The 19,383-nt window shown below is 43.2% G+C and overlaps 1 protein-coding gene across 1 annotated transcript in view; it reads right to left on the bottom strand.

The window, feature by feature from the left end:
• LOC120026774 (glutamate receptor ionotropic, kainate 5-like) overlaps positions 1-19,077 on the bottom strand; it is a 28,453-nt gene extending 9,376 nt beyond the window's left edge. Inside the window, exons 1-12 of the mRNA XM_038971491.1 lie at positions 18,969-19,077; positions 17,929-18,093; positions 14,870-14,967; positions 13,182-13,347; positions 11,515-11,693; positions 9,651-9,704; positions 8,671-8,832; positions 6,094-6,246; positions 4,315-4,419; positions 3,981-4,088; positions 3,076-3,279; positions 899-1,012 (exon numbers count right to left, since the gene is read on the bottom strand). Coding sequence (XP_038827419.1) covers positions 899-1,012; positions 3,076-3,279; positions 3,981-4,088; positions 4,315-4,419; positions 6,094-6,246; positions 8,671-8,832; positions 9,651-9,704; positions 11,515-11,693; positions 13,182-13,347; positions 14,870-14,967; positions 17,929-18,093; positions 18,969-19,077 — 1,617 coding nt within the window. The remainder of the gene's footprint in view (positions 1-898; positions 1,013-3,075; positions 3,280-3,980; positions 4,089-4,314; positions 4,420-6,093; positions 6,247-8,670; positions 8,833-9,650; positions 9,705-11,514; positions 11,694-13,181; positions 13,348-14,869; positions 14,968-17,928; positions 18,094-18,968) is intronic.
• Between the last annotated feature and the right edge of the window lie 306 nt (positions 19,078-19,383).

The following is a 19,383-nucleotide window of genomic DNA, read 5'->3' as shown; positions in this document are numbered from 1 at the left end:
GGGATAGTACATCTGCATAGGCTAGTGGTTTTGCTGTTCATTACTCGTGTTGTTGGCTGAGGACATCTTCAGTGTCCATCAGAATTTGGTAAGAAGGAACCGCACGTTGCATCCTCGACTTACACGTTCTGTTAAATATGAATGACCATCATCTAAATGTGATTTCTGTCATTCTGAGCACCATGGGTGGGACGCCCTAATTAGGTTACGCACACAATGCATATGGGTCAGGTAAATTTCTCAAATTTCCGGTAAATTACAATGTTACCAGTCAAATGCCCGGTGCCACATTTTCATAAGGATACCCTGCTACAGAGTAATGTGGCTTGTTTGCTGTCCATATATGATAATTCCTTTTTGGATGAATACGGTTGGGTGACACTTCAGTTTAAGGTCTGCTTATGAACTGCTTATAATCATCAAGCTATTGTTTGAATACATGCCTATTCATTGTATTGACTTGTATATGATTACGTGTCCTCATAATAAATGATTTATGGACTGTACTCGCCAATGTTACTAAATACATCCACAGCTGATAGACAGTTTACAACCAAGCTATTTTATAATGGTCTATAAACAGATGAAGTGTTACCCGAGGTAGTAACAACTAAGCCATATAGGGAACAATGTACAAAACTGAGCATTTTCCACTGCAGCCCTGGTCCAGCCTGAGGCTTTCTAAAACCTTCTGGTATTATCAAATCAGACCAAATGTTATACTGGGGAAATTGCATTTTCATAGCTAGAACTGACACTAAGGACATGGGAAGAGCACCAACTCCCACAGTGGAAAAGCACCAACATAGTACAGCACACATAATCTGTAGTCAATGGCAGTGCCTTACCCATAGTGATAAATCATAACTTAATGGATTTGTCTCTGTGGTCATCTTACCAAATGGACTCTGTACAGGATGCTGATGCCCAGAGACATGAAGGGTTTGGAGAAATCTATGACCTTCTCCCTCTCTGAGGTGATGGTGAACCCAGCTACCGCCAAGTCTGCTTTCTGTGGGAGAGAGGGATGGAGATGGATAGGGGGGTAGAGAGCGCGACAGAGAGACAGGAGAGATAGAGAGAGAGAGAGCAATAGAGAGAGGAAGAGAGTGAGAAGGGGGAGAGAGAGAAAGTGAGAGAAGGGAGAGAGAGCGAGAGAAAGGAGAGAGAGATGGAGAGAAAGAAGGGGGAGAGAGAGAGAGAGAGAAAGAATGAGAAAGAAAGACAGCGAAATCGAGGGAGAGAGAAAATACAGAGACAGATATAAGACAGAGGGGAGTCGAAGAAAGAGGAAGTGAGAGCAGAGAGATGGAGAGATACAGATCAAAATAGGGGTCAATTGGGGTTATCGAGGAGAACTTGAAAGCAGTCTTGACATATAGGAGCCCTGCAGGGGTGAGTGTAGACTCCGTAGTGTAAGAGGAGGAGGGGAAGATTCTTCAAGAGCGAGGTAGAGAGGAAGGAGAGGGGAAGGAAACACCATAGAGGACAGAGTCATCATAGAGTGCATGGCTGATCCAACAAAAACAAGACCCCAGACACCTCTCTGTTCCTTAACTACATATTAATTGATTAATGAGGACATACTCATTAACGAGTTTCACCCACTTTCATCAGGCAGTAGCAGGAGAGAAGAGCGGGAGAGAGGGGGGTGGGTAAGTGTGTTATTCAATGAAGTGTTTAGGGAATGTTAGTTTTTGTGTGTGGTTATTGCATAACGATGCTTATTTAAAAATTAAGTGAGAGTGTGTGTGTTTTCATGGAATTTACATAACCTTGTGTGTGTGTATGTGTGTGTGTGTGGGGGGGGGGGGGGCTCCATTAGTGTGTGTCTCTCCGTCTGTACCACCAAGAGTGTGTTCACTCCACATGAGTGCATGTGTGTGGTGTGTGTGCGCGCGCGTGTGTACACGTGTTCATCCACGTGTGTGCGACAGAGACATTAGCCTCTTAACGAGTTGGTTGGGTCACGCATGGCTCCACTACCCCACTCACACAAGGGGAAGGTAAGGTCATTACAGACGTCATCATCATTATCATTACCATTATCAGTAACAACGTTATTAGACACTATCGGGAGTCGAGATAGGGCCACACAGATAGCATCAGTAATTGCAGTTGTCGTTTTGAGTGGTGGCAACATTAGCTCAAAACGATGTTATGGCAACAGCAAGTGTGGTAAAATAATGGGTGGGTCTGTGGCGTTGTGGCCAAAATATCCCTCGCAGTCACAAACTTGAGTTGGCTCAATGTAAACAAACACATACAAACAGTATGTTGTAAAAGCTGTGACAAGGGATGCAACATTCTGGTTACTTTCCCCAAATTCCCCAGTTTTACAGAAATCCTGGTTGGAAGATTCCTGCAATTAATAAGCAAGAAATCTGAGAATCCTCTTACCAGGATTTCTGGAAAAAGGGAATTTGGGGAAAGTTCTATACCACTAAGTTCTATACCACTAACAGCTACAGGTTAGCACGACGATTAGCAGACTTAGTGGTCACCAACCACGGTACTAGAGAGCTTAGCAGGTTTTTGTTCCATCCCTGCACTAAAACCTGATTAAAGAAATCAACTAATCATCACAACTTAGATGAATTGTATCAGGTATTGTAGTGCAGAGCTGGGCCAAAGCCAGACATCCCTATAGCTCTCCAAGACCAAGGATTTTATCCAGGCTTCTTGTTAGTTACCATGCCGAATATTTAAGGCTGACTTTGACTGATTGAAGACCCACCCTAATGACCCACCATTACAGCCAGTCGTCTAGATGGTGTTTGTGTGTGTGTGTGTGTGTGTGTGTGTGTGTGTGTGTGTGTGTGTGTGTGTGTGTGTGTGTGTGTGTGTGTGTGTGTGTGTGTGTGTGTGTGTGTGTGTGTGTGTGTGTGTGTGTGAGTGTGTGTGTGCGTGTCTGAGTGTGTGTGTGTGTGTGTGTGTGTGTGTGTGTGTGTGTGTGTGTGTGTGTGTGTGTGTGTGTGTGTGTGTGTGTGTGAGTGTGAGAGTGAGTGTGAGAGTGTGTGCATGTGTGTGTGAGAGTGTGTGCATGTGTGTGTGAGAGTGTGTGTGTGCGCTTACCCTATTGATGAGCTCTCCCACCATGCCTGTCCAGGAACCATTTGGTTCAGGCGCTCCGTACAGACCGTCATCCACCAGCTTGATCCTGAAGGAGAACTTCAACATGTCCGACAGCTCTCTTAACATGTCCACACAGAAGCCCTGGTACCGGTCGTTTCCCTGCAGCTCCTGGTAGTTGGACTTATGCATCACATACGGGTTCTCCTGCAATAGCAGGAAATCAAACGGCATTTACCGAAACGTGTTGATTTAAAAAAGTATATATATATATATATATCTATACACTCGTTCTTGTCTTTTGTTACTAGCACTGACTTGGTTGATAGCCACTTATTAAGGAAAACATTTGATCACTATGACTGTGAGATGTGTTTGTCTCACCTAGCAATCCTCAGATGAATGCACTTACTAACTATCTCTGGATTAAGAATGTCTGCTAAGTGACTAAAATGTAAATCTATATGTAATATGGATTTTTGAAGTAAACGTCCTACCAACAGCTGCTGAATATCTCTTCATCATAATTCAAAGAATGAACAGTGTCCTGAAGCATTTAGTAAGGGCTGAATCTTCACTTGGAATGTGTGCACACACCCTCATTTACATATATTGTAATTTCTCGCATATATAGGTCACTGGCAAAATGATTTGTCACTAAGCGGCAATAAGCGACCTATTAGACACGAATGACATTAACATCTACTTAGCACTTACTTGATCAGGTGTAAAGAACAGATATTACAAGTTACCGTACAATAAAATGATTAGTGTACCTCTGACTGACTATTTTTTCTTTTTCTTCTTGCTAAATTAAACTTAATCTTGTTTTAACCCAAAATGGCCAACAGAAAACCAACAGTTTCACATTCTACCAATGCAAATTTGCGAAACCACAATGTCTTTACCAATATGGTGGTGACGATGAGCGTCTTGTTAGCCAACGTCTCCGACATGTTGATGTCCAGAGACGTCGAGTTCATCGCCAACGTGTTGTTAGAGTACCAAATTCCGATCTATACATGGGGATGACGAAGGAAAGAAAAGGATTGGGAGAGGGGGAGGGGGGACGAAGAGAAAGAGATAGAGGGGTAAACCCGTGATCAATGTGTATGCATTCGTCAATACGTATGGTGCATCTAACTCCAGTGCTTGTCAAATCAACTCATAAATAGAGCCATTCAAACCCGACCCCACCGTGACCCAGTCACATTTGAGCCCATTACCCCTTGACCCCCTGACCTCTTTATGACCCCCATGGTGCTTCTCCAGGATCCTCAGGGTATAGTTTGTCCTCTGGCCTTTGCTGTTGAACTCCACCCTGCCGGTCAACCCATCATACTCCACCTGAGAGAAAGAGAAAGAGAGAGAAAGAGAAAGAGAGAGAAAGAGAAAGGGAGTGAGGAAGAGACACAGAGAGAGAGACAGAGACGGAGTGAGGGAGAGAGAGAGAGAGAGGGGGGAAGCAAGAGAGTGAAAAACAAAATGTATTCTTTCAAGTAGCCAGAGAGAGAGAGTGTGGCAAATAGAGAGAAAAATTATGTTGGATAGAAAGAGAGGGGAGGGACAGAGAAACAGAGCGAAAGAGAGAGGGAGAGATTCAGCCCAGACAAACAAACCAGGCGATAGCTAGGCTTGGCGGCGGTATATTAGATGGCTGAAAGTGGCGAGAGAGACAGAGAGATGTATGGCTAAAACAAAAGGCAAGCAGAGAGACGGAGGGTGCCGCGTGGAGAGAGAGACTCGGGATGAATTATACCCTGAAAGAGAGGTAGAATGAGAGATGCCCAAACGAGGAACAACAGAGCGGGGGAAAGAGGGGGGAGAGGAGAGGAACCACTGCCAAAGAGAGTGTACGAATGATGGAATGATGCACGGAGAGCGAGAAAACATTGTCTGAGACTGGAGAGAGATGAGTGGAGAAACAGATGGTGGAAGATACGAAGTGGCAGACTCCGATAGGAGGTGGAATGAAGGAGGAAGCGAGGATGGAGAGAAAATGTGCTGCCCAGCAGAGCACTACAATGAAGATCGGAAGAATACCATCAACACCACAACCTACAACAACCACAAAACAAGAGCAGTAGTATACGTGACAACATACGAATGCCCCAAAGGCGACACGAAGGTTATAAGATAGTGCTTCAAGCACTAACGTTTTGATAAGTGGATCTGTGCTATTCACTAGTTAACCTACTGGTAGAGTTGGGGTCAATTCCAAACCAACTCAGTCAATTGCTCAATAATTCCGGAGTCACTTCATGAATTGCAAAGTTATATCACTTTTATTTTATGAGCTGAAATGCCATTCATCCCGCAAATGTACTGATTTTAAATGGATTTGCCCCGCAACCCTTGTTACTTCTGTAGTTCATGACCAAAGGTAGCCATGTTTTGGCTAAGCATGGAATCTATTAGAACCTGACTGGTCTGTATTCAACAACATCACATTGTTGCCTTGGCAGGAGAACGAGTTGGCTACGTGGACAAATGAATAAATAGCTAGCCACTCTAGTTGGGACAATGTTCAGTAACAGGTGGATGTACCATGCTATGTTGCATATTTCCACTAAGCACTGGACCTATTGGGACGATGTTACATTGTTGCCTGGGCAAGACAACAATGAGTTGGCTTATATGCAGGTGGCACAATTGGCTAGTTTGGACAACATGCAGTAAAGAAAAACCACACTGGTGAACTAAAGGTTTCTGTAGTCAACAAAACTTACAACAACATTACAATGGGATAGTTGGGACAGCGTTGGGACAGTGTTGAGACAGTATTGGGACAACATCGGGACAGCATCGGGACAGTATTGGGACAGTATTGAGACAGCATCGGGACAGTGTTGAGACAGTATTGGGACAGCATCGGGACAGTATTGGGACAGTATTGGGACAGCATCGGGACAGTATTGGGACAGTATTGAGACAGCATCGGGACAGTGTTGAGACAGTATTGGGACAGCATCGGGACAGTATTGGGACAGTATTGAGTAAAGAGAGAGCAGGTGCGGGTACCATGCGCAGGTAGTTCATCAGGCTGGTGCCATGCTGCCAGATCTGAGGAGTGGTGCAGCTGAGGGGCTTCACTCCAATCTCCTGACTCCGGTTGAGCTCACGCACCGCCCCCACCACCACATGCACCGCATCAAACATGAGAGCCGACGACAGCTGTGGGAGAGAGAGAATAGTTGATACTAATGTTCTCAGAGAGAGAGTAAGAAAGACATAGGGAGGGGGGGAAGGAAAGAGAGACGGAGAGAGGCACAATGGCAGAGAGAGAAAGAGAGAGAAAGATGAGGGAGGCAGGCATAAGGATAGAGAGAGAGATGGAGAAAGAAAGACAGAAACATTGAGATAGATGTAACATTTCTCAGTCAACAAGGTAGCACTGTGGTCTGTGCCAAAGCGATGTGATTCAATCAAACCTTAAAGGGATACTTTGGGATTTTGGCAATGAAGCCCTTTATCTACTTCCCCAGAGTCAGTTGAACTCGTGGATACCATTTTTTTGTCTCTGTGTCCAGTATGAAGGCTGTTAGGGGTAGTTTTGTGAACCAATGCTAACTAGCGTTAGCACAATGACTGGAAGCATGTTAGTTAGCAATTGTGCTAGCGCTAGTTAGCAACTTCCATCTGACTCTGGGGAAGTAGATAAAGGGCCTCAATGCCAAAATCCCGAACTATCCCTTGAACATTAATGACATCTGGTTAGGCATCAGTCAACCGGACAGAGTGTGAATCACACAGATTGTGAGTGACAGCATGGCAATCTGTGTACCTCGACTGTCAGTTTGATTGTGTCAAAAGGAATAGTGATAAAGTCTGTGTATGAGGCTGGTGGGAGGGGCTATAGGAGAACGGGCTCATTGTAATGGCTGGATTGGCATTAATGGAACGGAGTCAAACGGGGTTTCCATATGTTTGATACCGTTCCGTTTCTCCCATTCCAGCCATTACCACCAGCCTCCTCTGCTGTGTATGACCTAGAAATGTACGAGTAAATGTGTGGCATTGCACGTACGAGTAAGTGTATGAGTGAGAATGTATGAGGGAATGTGAAATTGGATGTCATTATACTGTTATAGTATAAAATATATAATGCTAGAGCAGTATAAGTTAGTATCGAGAGTATACGGGTAGTCGTCAAAATATGTACGGGTAACACCAGGAGGGTAACTTAGCAGTAGTGAGTACACAAGAAAAATACTTGGCTGACACGATATGAGTAAGTTACTGTAGCAGTATATGAGTAATTTTCTGTAGTAGTATATGTGTCACGCCCTGATCTGAGTCACCTGTACTTGTGCTTGTCTCCACCCCCTCCAGGTGTTGCTTATTATCCCCGGTGTAATTATCCCTGTGTTTCCTGTCTCCCTGTGCCAGTTCGTCTTGTTTGTCAAGTCAACCAACGTTTTTGTGTCTCAGCTCCTGCTTTTCCCAGTCTCTTTTCTCGCCCTCTTGGTTTTGACCCTTGCCTGTCCTGACTCTGAGCCCGCCTGCCTGACCACTCTGCCTGCCCGTGACCTCGTGCCTGCCTATCGCCTGGTACTGTTTGGACTCTGACCTGGTTTATGAACTCTCGCCTGTACCCAACATGCCTTTTGCCTACCCCCTTTGCTATAATAAATATCAGAGCCCAACCATCTGCCTCCTGTGTCTGCATTTGGGTCTCGCCTTGTGCCCTTATAATATGAGTAAGTTACTGTAGCAGTATATGAGTAAGTTACTGTAGCAGTATATGAGTAAGTTACTGTAGCAGTATATGAGTAAGTTACTGTAGCAGTATATGAGTAAGTTACTGTAGCAGTATATGAGTAAGTTACTGTAGCAGTATATGAGTAAGTTACTGTAGCAGTATATGAGTAAGTTACTGTAGCAGTATATGAGTAAGTTACTGTAGCAGTATATGAGTAAGTTACTGTAACAGTATATGAGTAAGTTACTGTAACAGTATATGAGTAAGTTACTGTAGCAGTATATGAGTAAGTTACTGTAGCAGTATATGAGTAAGTTACTGTAGCAGTATATGAGTAAGTTACTGTAGCAGTATATGAGTAAGTTACTGTAGCAGTATATGAGTAAGTTACTGTAACAGTATATGAGTAAGTTACTGTAGCAGTATATGAGTAAGTTACTGTAGCAGTATATGAGTAAGTTACTGTAGCAGTATATGAGTAAGTTACTGTAACAGTATATGAGTAAGTTACTGTAACAGTATATGAGTAAGTTACTGTAGCAGTATATGAGTAAGTTACTGTAACAGTATATGAGTAAGTTACTGTAACAGTATATGAGTAAGTTACTGTAGCAGTATATGAGTTACAGTATAAGAGTAACAGTATGTGCCAGTGTATGAGCAAAATGATTTGAGTAATAAGTATCTGAGTATTAGTAAGTAATCAGTATACAAGTGACAGTACGACTATTGAAAGAGAATATAACAGTGTTTGAAGAAGGTATGCATTACAGTGAATGTAAATATGGAGGGAGAGTATTACAGTATATGAAAGTATATGAGTACAGTATATGAGAAAGATTGAGTATGAGTAACAGTGTATGAGTACAGCCACATACAAGGTGTCCTGTTCTCACCGCTGGGCCGGGGTAGGGGCTGAGTTCACAGCTCTCCCTCCACGACAGGTTGAGACTCCTGATGAACTCCAGGTAGAAGGGATGGCTGCTGTTGAACATGGAGAAACCCACGATGTTGGACTGGTCATCCACCACGTCGTCCAATCGCAGCAGGGGAAAGTCCTGATTGACGTAAGAGAGAGGGAGGGGCTTGGGAGTGCACATTCTAGAGAGTGCTAGCTAAACGACACAGGTGGATAAAAAGTTTGTTTATATTTCATGTGTGTCCCCCTCGCCAGTGATGTATATTATATGAAATGATTGTTCGATAGTGACGTATGAGATAACAGTGTGGAATAGGGGTAGAAGAGGGTAAGTAAGTCAATTTTTCTTATTTTTAAACTTTTGAAATATTTTTGAAATGCGGCTCTGAAAAAGATCATTGCAGTTGGACCGCAGTGGTAACAGTGTACCACAGCATCTCACAATAGCAGAGTGATACTTTATACTGTAAGGCCACAGTGTATCAGTACGATATATCGGACCGTGGTACAATACAAGGACAGCGTTTTGGTACCGGGAGGCAGGACAGGGAGCCAGGTCCAGACAATAGAGTGGCGTGCCATTCAGCCACTGTATGAAAATGAAAGGGTGATGATTTAGAGATTTCTGGCCCCTCTCCAAAGTTTCGGGGAACTGCCGTTTTGCCCTTAGGGGTGTGAGGCGCACGCCCTTGTAAGTACCACGGTAAAAATGTCCTGCACTGTAGACGGGACGGGATATGATGTCGGAAATATTATTAGCTATGTAAGTCACCTCGCGCAAGGGCATGCGCCGGGCAGGGAAATAATGATGACAAACTGCGCACTCCCATCATGCATTTCAGATGAGATCCGCCGTGATAGCCATCCATAGGCCGGGCGGCCAGGGCATGAGCAGAGAGGGTAGTGGGTAGGGTACGGAGAGGGAGGGGAGGAGGATTTTGATTGGTATGCTCTTACCATGGTGGTGAGGATGTACTTGTAAAATGCTGACGTCATCCCCAGCTCCGATGCCTGAGGGGTGGAAAAGGAGAGAGGGGGTCATTGGTAACAGTGCTAAACTGTACTGCATTGTGGGTGATGCAACAACTTGATCATATGGCATTCAGATAACAAGTTGGTTCGCTTTATACACATCAGCCGGTGTATAACATGTACAACTGTGACCTCTCTGCTATTGAGACATAATGTAAAGCTAACAGCGCATATCTGCTATTTTGACGTGCATTTACATAGCTTACATGAAGACTACTTGTAGCATTTACATAGCTTACATGAAGACTACTTGTATCATTTACATAGCTTACATGAAGACTACTTGTAGCATTTACATAGCTTACATGAAGACTACTTGTAGCATTTACATAGCTTACATGAAGACTACTTGTAGCATTTACATAGCTTACATGAAGACTACTTGTAGCATTTACATAGCTTACATGAAGACTACTTGTAGCATTTACATCGCTTACATGAAGACTACTTGTAGCATTTACATAGCTTACATGAAGACTACTTGTAGCATTTACATAGCTTACATGAAGATTACTTGTAGCATTTACATAGCTTACATGAAGACTACTTGTAGCATTTACATCGCTTACATGAAGACTACTTGTAGCATTTACATAGCTTACATGAAGACTACTTGTAGCATTTACATAGCTTACATGAAGATTACTTGTAGCATTTACATAGCTTACATGAAGACTACTTGTAGCATTTACATAGCTTACATGAAGACTACTTGTAGCATTTACATAGCTTACATGAAGATTACTTGTAGCATTTACATAGCTTACATGAAGACTACTTGTAGCATTTACATAGCTTACAGTAGTTGTGCCACTGGTAGTGCCACCAATAGAATACAGAACAGAATAATACATCATTTAAAAGCATGCATACATAATGCGCCTTCTGGCTGCAATACAGAGTAGAATACATGGCACTATGTGTTATACTGCAGAGAATGACGTTGAGCTGGGCAAGGCAAACCTACATAAAGATTTCATAGCACATTAATAATTCACACAGATTCATAAGTATATATGTACTGCTTACAAATGTGTTATATATGAGTTATACATGTGTTTTATATATATATATATATATATATATATATATATATGAGTTATACATGTGTTATATATATATATATATATATATATATGAGTTATACATGTGTTTTATATATATATATATATATATATGAGTTATACATGTGTTATATATATATATATGAGTTATACATGTGTTTTATATATATATATATATATGAGTTATACATGTGTTATATATATATATATATATATATATATGAGTTATACATGTGTTTTATATATATATATATATATATATATATATGAGTTATACATGTGTTATATATATATATATGAGTTATACATGTGTTTTATATATATATATATATGAGTTATACATGTGTTTTATATATATATATATATATATATGAGTTATACATGTGTTTTATATATATATATATATATATATATATATATATATATATATATATATATATATATATATATATGAGTTATACATGTGTTATGACGTCCTTATGTAGATCGAGGTAGCCTTCAAATAAAGTTGTTTTTTTTGAAGGACTTTAAACAATAATATATAATAATAATACATGCCATTTAGCAGGCCCTTTATCCAAAGCAACTTAGTCACGCGGGCATACATTTTACGTACGGGCGGCCCTGAGAATCAAACCCACTATGCCTCGCTCTACCACCTGAGCTACAGATGACCACACTGTTGTCAGTTGTCTTTGTAACTGTAGCCCGGTGAGTGTCCTGACCTTCTGGAGGATGAGGTAGGAGATGGAGGCATTGGCGTCGATGATGATAGTGGCCACTTTGTCGTCTCTGATCTCCTTCAGCAAGGGGGTGGGGTCCAGGCTTTCGTCTAGCATCCTGACGGACAACGTTTCCCGGGAGATCAGGAAGCGTCGCACCAGCTCCTCCAATCGCAGCAGGCCTAAAGGGTGGAGGCGGGGGGCGTCAAAGTTAGAGGCTGGGAATGTGTTGATGAACCGCAAATGTTGTGATACCTCAACCAAACATTTCAGAGAACTACAGCACTGTATTGCTGTTTCAAAACTCATTTTGATGACTGCTACCATTATGATTACTTATATTTTGCCCTATTTCTCTGTCCCCCTCCCCCTTTATATTATACCGCGTAGTAACTCTAAAACTACTTTGGTAAATATATCAGAATTTAACAGGTAATCAGATGGTAACTAAATGCCTAGAGGATGCTGTTAACGTTCACATTCTCTGTAAACCATTATGTTTAATCTGATATTTTGGTGAGGTGTGTAACAAAGGAGGGTTTTTGAATATTTTAAGTTGTTTCACTTTTTTCTTAAATGAATGACAAGTACACCTTTGATTCCTGCCTGTTTTTATAACATTCCGTGACCACTGAGTGAACGTATCCAGGACTAGCAAAATCACATGCATGACCTTGATAATTGAAACAATAAACTCTCCATAGGGTGGCTGTAATTTAACTGAACCGTGAACAGGGAAACCAATACATTGGCAATGTAGCTGACTGTAAAAACAATTTTAAACAGAAGAGAGAAGAAGAAAAAAATATATATTTTACGAGGGCACATTACACAGACCGCATACCAGTCCAACCAAGTGGAAAACAGTGGGGTCGATAAAGAGAGAGGGCGGTGCGGCCTGTAGAAAGACGCATTCAGTGTATGATCACACCTGACCTTGGCCCCAGACCTGAGCAGTCAAGTGGAGAGGCAGCTCATAAGTGGAAAGCATAATCCAATCTGGAGGGGAACTGGGCTAATCCACCGCGTGGACCGGCCCGGCGGCTGCACTCTGTGTGCAGGGGGACCCGAGGATACACTCTGCTGAAGTTTCAGGGGCATCGGCTGTACGTTGACAAGCCTAAAGCGTCAAAACATATACACAGTACATAAACCTCAACGGGTAGCTATGTACTGCTATAACCTTCTTGGCTAAATGAAGGATTACGTGAGCAGACACCTTGAAGAAAACCCTGCACTCACGCTCAATCTTTGCGTAGATCAAACTGTAACCGTGGAGAGTTTGTGTATGGAAATACGGAGGTAAAGGAAATACAGGAGGACATGAATACAGTCGAGCTCAACACCCACGCTCTGCCTTGGCATAAATGAGACTGTACACTCTTCGAAAAAAGGGTTCCAAAAGGGTTCTTTCGGCTGTTCCCATAGGATAACCCTTTTTGGTTCCAGGTAGAACCCTTTTTGGTTCCAGGTAGAATCCTCTGTGGAAAGGGTTCTACTTGGAACCAAAAAGGGTTCTCCTATGGGGACAGCCGAAGAACCCTTTTAGGTTCTAGATAGCACCTTTTTTCTAAGAGCGTACATAGGGAAGAATTGTAGTACATAAATATACCTGTAGGGAAGTATAGGAGCATGCATGTAGCATCAGACACCCTTAGGTGTACACTCACACTCTGCCTTGGCGCAGATGAGGCTGGCGGTGGGGTAGCTGAAGGAGCGGAGGATGGCCCCTATAGCCAGACTCAGGTCCTCGTTGCTGGGGTAGAGGCTGACCGAGGCGAAGCGGAGGTATGGGAGTTTAGGCGTCTCCTCCGGGCCTATCTTCACATGAGGGATCTGAGACAGCAGGCAACATAAGGCATTACAAATGCTCTTTTAGGCATTATGAATTGGTCATGGGAAGTGTTCATAATTTTTTATGTGTGTGTGTTATAAAGGATGGATTATTATTATCATACATAATATATTATAATATATTATAATTAGCAAAAGAGTAAAGGAAGGGAGATAACAGGCCGGGTGGTATATTAAAGGCCCAGTGCAGTCAAAATTATGTTTTTCCTGTGTTTTGTATAACTTTGTACACCAGCTGATGAAACTAACACCGTAAAAGTGTGAAAACATTTGATCAGTGTTATTTCCTGATAGTTGCTGGTTGAAAATACAATCTACACAGGACCTTATAATCAGCAGGTTTTGCATGGGTGGAGTATAGGCTTGCCTGGTGACAGTATACATTCATATAACAAAGAGAGTTTCAAACCTCTGACAATAACAGCTACTTTTCATATTACATAACCCTTCCCCTCCCCATTCAGACCACTCCCAGACAGTCCTAGCAATTCTTGCTTGAGAAAATGTTTTTTGTTAAAAAGCTATTTTTGGTTCTTTTTGACTATTTTAATGGAAAACTATTACAGTAAGGTAGTTAATTGTTACCCAGAAACGATTTGATATTCAAATAAAAACAGCTACATTGGGCCTTTAAGCATTCAAGCTTTTACCCGGGACAGTATTATCATGCTCTGTCCATCACATTTACATTTTCAACCCAATTGAAGGGCAACAAAACAAAATGTGTTTTTATACTGGTTTATACTCCAAGGCAAACAGTTGAAGTTTTTCACATTTGCATTTTCTCCCTCGGGTGAGATTTTAAACCCTGTTTGACTCAACCTGGCTAAGGGCTAGGTCTGAAATGCTTCACCCCTGGGATGAAATACTGTTCACCCCGTACTGAAATAAAGTCTAATGTGAAAATGCCTACAGAGATTTCCAATGGCGGATGATTGACAGCATCCGTATTATATTATTATAATCAGTCCTGTTGCAGATTCAGACGACAAAGAGATGTATAGAGATCGTAATCTAACCATGGAATACGATTGTGATTCATTATCGTAGCTAGTGAAAGAAGGAGTATTAACCAGGTCAATTCTCTGCATGACCGAAGTGTGACCATGCAGGTTCAAACTGAATGAACCACAGTTAACTCATTACAGAGTTCACTGAATTATGACTGAGGGAGAGAGATCAGAGAGGACATTTCCTCGAGCGACGATGGCTGTGTTCCAACATGAACTGTTTCCACGTCTCCTCTCCCTCACATGCACTGACCCGAAAGGACTTAGAATATATGCCATTCAGCAGAGGCTTTTATCCTAAGCAATGCATACATTTTCATATTGGTGACCCCAGCAGGATTGTTATAAACAAAATGACCGAAACCTATCCAGTCCTTTCAATGATCGGTAATCATCCAGTAAGCAGACAAGTAGTGGAGTAGTGGTTTATGGGAGTATGGGGATACAGTAGGAGTAGCAGTGTGAAGGTGGTTTAGAGGTCATAGCTAGCTCACCTCCTTCTCCCCACAGATGTGACTGACAGTTGAGCCTGAGGCGGGACTGGACGCGGGGCCAATCACAGAGACCACCCCCTTCGGCAATATCTGACACACTGGAGAGAGAGGGGGGGGATAGAGAGGAAAGAGAGACAGGAGAGAGAGAGAAGGAGAGAGTAGGAGCAAGAGAAAGAGAGAGCGAGATGGTGTGGGATATATATGGTGAGAGAAAGAAAAGGGTAAACAAGAGAGAGACAGACAGGAAGGAGGGAGAGAGAGATGGGGGAATTAGTAAAGAGGGAGAATTTTCCAGCAAGATGGAAGAGTCAACGTCTTGGATGAGGTCCAGTTCTGTCTGTGTCCTGTTCTTGGATGATATATCAAATTAAGAGTCAATGCCAGACACTGTTGATTAATTGAAGCCATAACGGCAATCTGAGTCCACGCTCTGTCTAGTGGAGATTAGTGTTCTAATTCTGTCCAGAAAAACCTGTGCGGCTCTTCTAGATCCGAGACAGATAAGCAATGTGTGTGTGTGTGTGTGTGTATGCACGTTCATGCTTGCAGATCACTCACTACTTAAAGAGAAACTGTTAAGACCGACTACCATAGCCCCTTTCCTGCAGTCAAATGAGCTTGTGGCCTCATGGGTGGAATGTTAATCTTTTTCATAATTAATAAACATTGTAAAAAATGTAATAAAAATCCAGTGTTTCTATGTCAAACAGTTTTGTTATATTTCAGTCTTCTGTGATGTACACTGCTCAAAAAAATAAAGGGAACACTTAAACAACACAATGTAACTCCAAGTCAATCACACGTCTGTGAAATCAAACTGTCCACTTAGGAAGCAACACTGATTGACAATAAATTGCACATGGTGTTGTGCAAATGGAATAGACAAAAGGTGGAAATTATAGGCAATTAGCAAGACACCCTCAATAAAGGAGTGATTCTGCAGGTGGTGACCACAGACCACTTCTCAGTTCCTATGCTTCCTGGCTGATGTTTTGGTCACTTTTGAATGCTGGCGGTGCTCTCACTCTAGTGGTAGCATGAGACGGAGTCTACAACCCACACAAGTGGCTCAGGTAGTGCAGCTCATCCAGGATGGCACATCAATGCGAGCTGTGGCAAGAAGGTTTGCTGTGTCTGTCAGCGTAGTGTCCAGAGCATGGAGGCGCTACCAGGAGACAGGCCAGTACATCAGGAGACGTGGAGGAGGCCGTAGGAGGGCAACAACCCAGCAGCAGGACCGCTACCTCCGCCTTTGTGCAAGGAGTAGCACTGCCAGAGCCCTGCAAAATGACCTCCAGCAGGCCACAAATGTGCATGTGTCTGCTCAAACGGTCAGAAACAGACTCCATGAGGGTGGTATGAGGGCCCGACGTCCACAGGTGGGGGTTGTGCTTACAGCCCAACACCGTGCAGGACGTTTGGCATTTGCCAGAGAACACCAATATGGGCAAATTCGCCACTGGCGCCCTGTGCTCTTCACAGATGAAAGCAGGTTCACACTGAGCACATGTGACAGACGTGACAGAGTCTGGAGACGCCGTGGAGAACGTTCTGCTGCCTGCAACATCCTCCAGCATGACCGGTTTGGCAGTGGGTCAGTCATGGTGTGGGGTGGCATTTCTTTGTGGGGCCGCACAGCCCTCCATGTGCTCGCCAGAGGTAGCCTGACTGCCATTAGGTACCGAGATGAGATCCTCAGAGCCCCTGTGAGACCATATGCTGACACATGCACATTTGTGGCCTGCTGGAGGTCTTTTGCAGGGCTCTGGCAGTGCTACTCCTTGCACAAAGGCGGAGGTAGCGGTCCTGCTGCTGGGTTGTTGCCCTCCTACGGCCTCCTCCACGTCTCCTGATGTACTGGCCTGTCTCCTGGTAGCGCCTCCATGCTCTGGACACTACGCTGACAGACACAGCAAACCTTCTTGCCACAGCTCGCATTGATGTGCCATCCTGGATGAGCTGCACTACCTGAGCCACTTGTGTGGGTTGTAGACTCCGTCTCATGCTACCACTAGAGTGAGAGCACCGCCAGCATTCAAAAGTGACCAAAACATCAGCCAGGAAGCATAGGAACTGAGAAGTGGTCTATGGTCACCACCTGCAGAATCACTCCTTTATTGAGGGTGTCTTGCTAATTGCCTATAATTTCCACCTTTTGTCTATTCCATTTGCACAACAGCATGTGCAATTTATTGTCAATCAGTGTTGCTTCCTAAGTGGACAGTTTGATTTCACAGAAGTGTGATTGACTTGGAGTTACATTGTGTTGTTTAAGTGTTCCCTTTATTTTTTTGAGCAGTGTATATAAAGTGCAATATTGGGATGCAAACGCAAAATGGAATACATTTCAACTGTATATCTGACATGGTACAGGTGTCTTCGTAAGCCCTTAACAACGTATGTGAAGTGTATACTTTTGTTTCAATGTAGATTTGTTTAATTAAGACTACCAAGAAACACTCTGTGACCCTGATTTAGCCCACTGCAGTAAAAGCATATTGCCTCCCTTTGTGATGGTGAGAGTACAAAAAGCTATCCCTTCTGAAAAATAATGATCTCGCATACACACTTAGCTCGATCGAGTCGTCCTTTTCCGAGACAATAACTTCTGTCAGTGGTACACTGCACTGTGTAGGTGTATGTGGGTGTAACTCGTTTGATGAGTGTGTTAGTTCCTCTGAGATAATGCCTAGTCTTTACCTCAGCGGGCTGACACAGTCTTGTGTCACTCAGAAGACCTGGGTTTCAAACCCAGTCCATCAAATTTGTATGAGTGTCTATCCAGGAATATCCCATTGGGCACAGAAGTCTATTCAACTTCTATTCCACGTTGGTTCAACGCAATTTCGTTGACATGACTTGGAAACCACGGTGATTCAACCAGTGTGTGCCCAGCGGGATTTGTAGCATTTGTAGCATTCACATTAGCTTAGCGGGCTAACACATTCTTGCGGTACACATTACTCGACCTGGGTTTGAAACCCGTCGGTCACATTTGTGTGAATAAAATGTCTATCCAGCTCTATTTGACAATACTGGTTCGTACTGATCCTACTTACTGGTATCGGTGGTCTCGTACTGGGAGTCCTTCTGCAGCTCGAAGATGTCCACCTCCACCCTGGCTCTGGACGGGCCCTCAAACACACTGTTGATATTCTCCCTGGCCAGAGCCAGCGCCAGCCTCTCCCCTCGACCACACACCGACTGGTCGTCCAAAATAGCCGCTGGGGGATAAATAGAACGATAGAAGGACAGACGAGAAGATAAAGGAGCATGAGAAAACAGACCCGGGGACGGATGGATTCAAATCCACTGTTGTGTTTTGTCCTTCCTTTCAAAACAAGTCTATCTGATCTATGTTCCAATAAGGCTGACCTTTTGACTAACATTCAACCCATCTGTGAAATGGACACCGGGGGTGCGTCACAGAGAATCACACAGACTAGAGCCCTTTTCAAGGAAAGATTATTCAGGCGGAAAATTGGACGACCTGTCACCTGACATTTAGGATGATCACATCGGTGAAGTCAGCAAAATGTACATATGCAAATGGTTTAAACAATTAGTTGAGGAACCCATTGACAGAGCCAATTATCGCATCATCTGTATGGTAACGACTCTTGTTTACATTACAATTACAGAGGAATGATGCATTCTCTGATCCAAGCCTTATCTTCCTGATCTTCAATTAGCCTACAGTATCCATGGAGACATTTATAGACTTTTGTACAGTAAAATGTACTGTACTGCAGGTTACTGTGCTGTATTGTTTTGTGTACTCTCATGGTACATATGGTGAACTAAAACCCCATTCATCAAACCGGCAAGACATATGATTTTTTTTTAAAGTGGGTAAAGACAATGAGGAGTATTTGTTCTTGTCAGCCATAACAGTGGGATCCCCTTCTCACCCATTCGGCCGTCACTAGTTACCACAGCCACAAAGTAATAAACCGTGCTTATTTTTAACAATTTATCTTCTTAAAATGTGATTTTAAACCTAACCCTAACCACACTGCTAACCGTATGCTCGTATTCTTGAATTTTTACGATATAGCCAATTTTGACTCTGTGGTTGTGGTAACTAGTGGAAACCCACCCATTCTGACGGAGGAGAGGGCGGGAGCCTGGGTGAAAGAGAGCGGGGCCATGGTCAGCAACAGGAAGAGGAAGTAAATCGACAGCAGCAGCGCTGGCAGAGCCGGCATCTTCCACTGCTCCTCATGGAGAATGGTCTTCTGGCTGCCTGGTCCACCACCTGCTGGACGGGAGGACTCATTACAACACACATAATATACAACTACATGACATAATAAACAGCTAAATTACATAACACCCGCCTGACTAGGGGAGAATCTCAATTGCATACTCCTTGCGTCCTCTCTCCTCGCCTCAGTCTTAAAACCCATTGGATGAGAAAGCCAGAGGTCCCTCCCCTCTGACCTTCTCCTCCAATGGATTTTAAGGAGGTGAGGAGAGAGTACGCAATTGAGATTATTCTTAGGACTTCATGT

The sequence above is a fragment of the Salvelinus namaycush genome, chromosome 32 (assembly GCF_016432855.1).
Source record: "Salvelinus namaycush isolate Seneca chromosome 32, SaNama_1.0, whole genome shotgun sequence".
NCBI classification, from domain to species: Eukaryota; Metazoa; Chordata; class Actinopteri; order Salmoniformes; family Salmonidae; genus Salvelinus; species Salvelinus namaycush.
The sequence above is the reverse complement of the archived record's forward strand: the minus strand, read 5'-3'. Positions and strand labels throughout refer to the sequence as shown.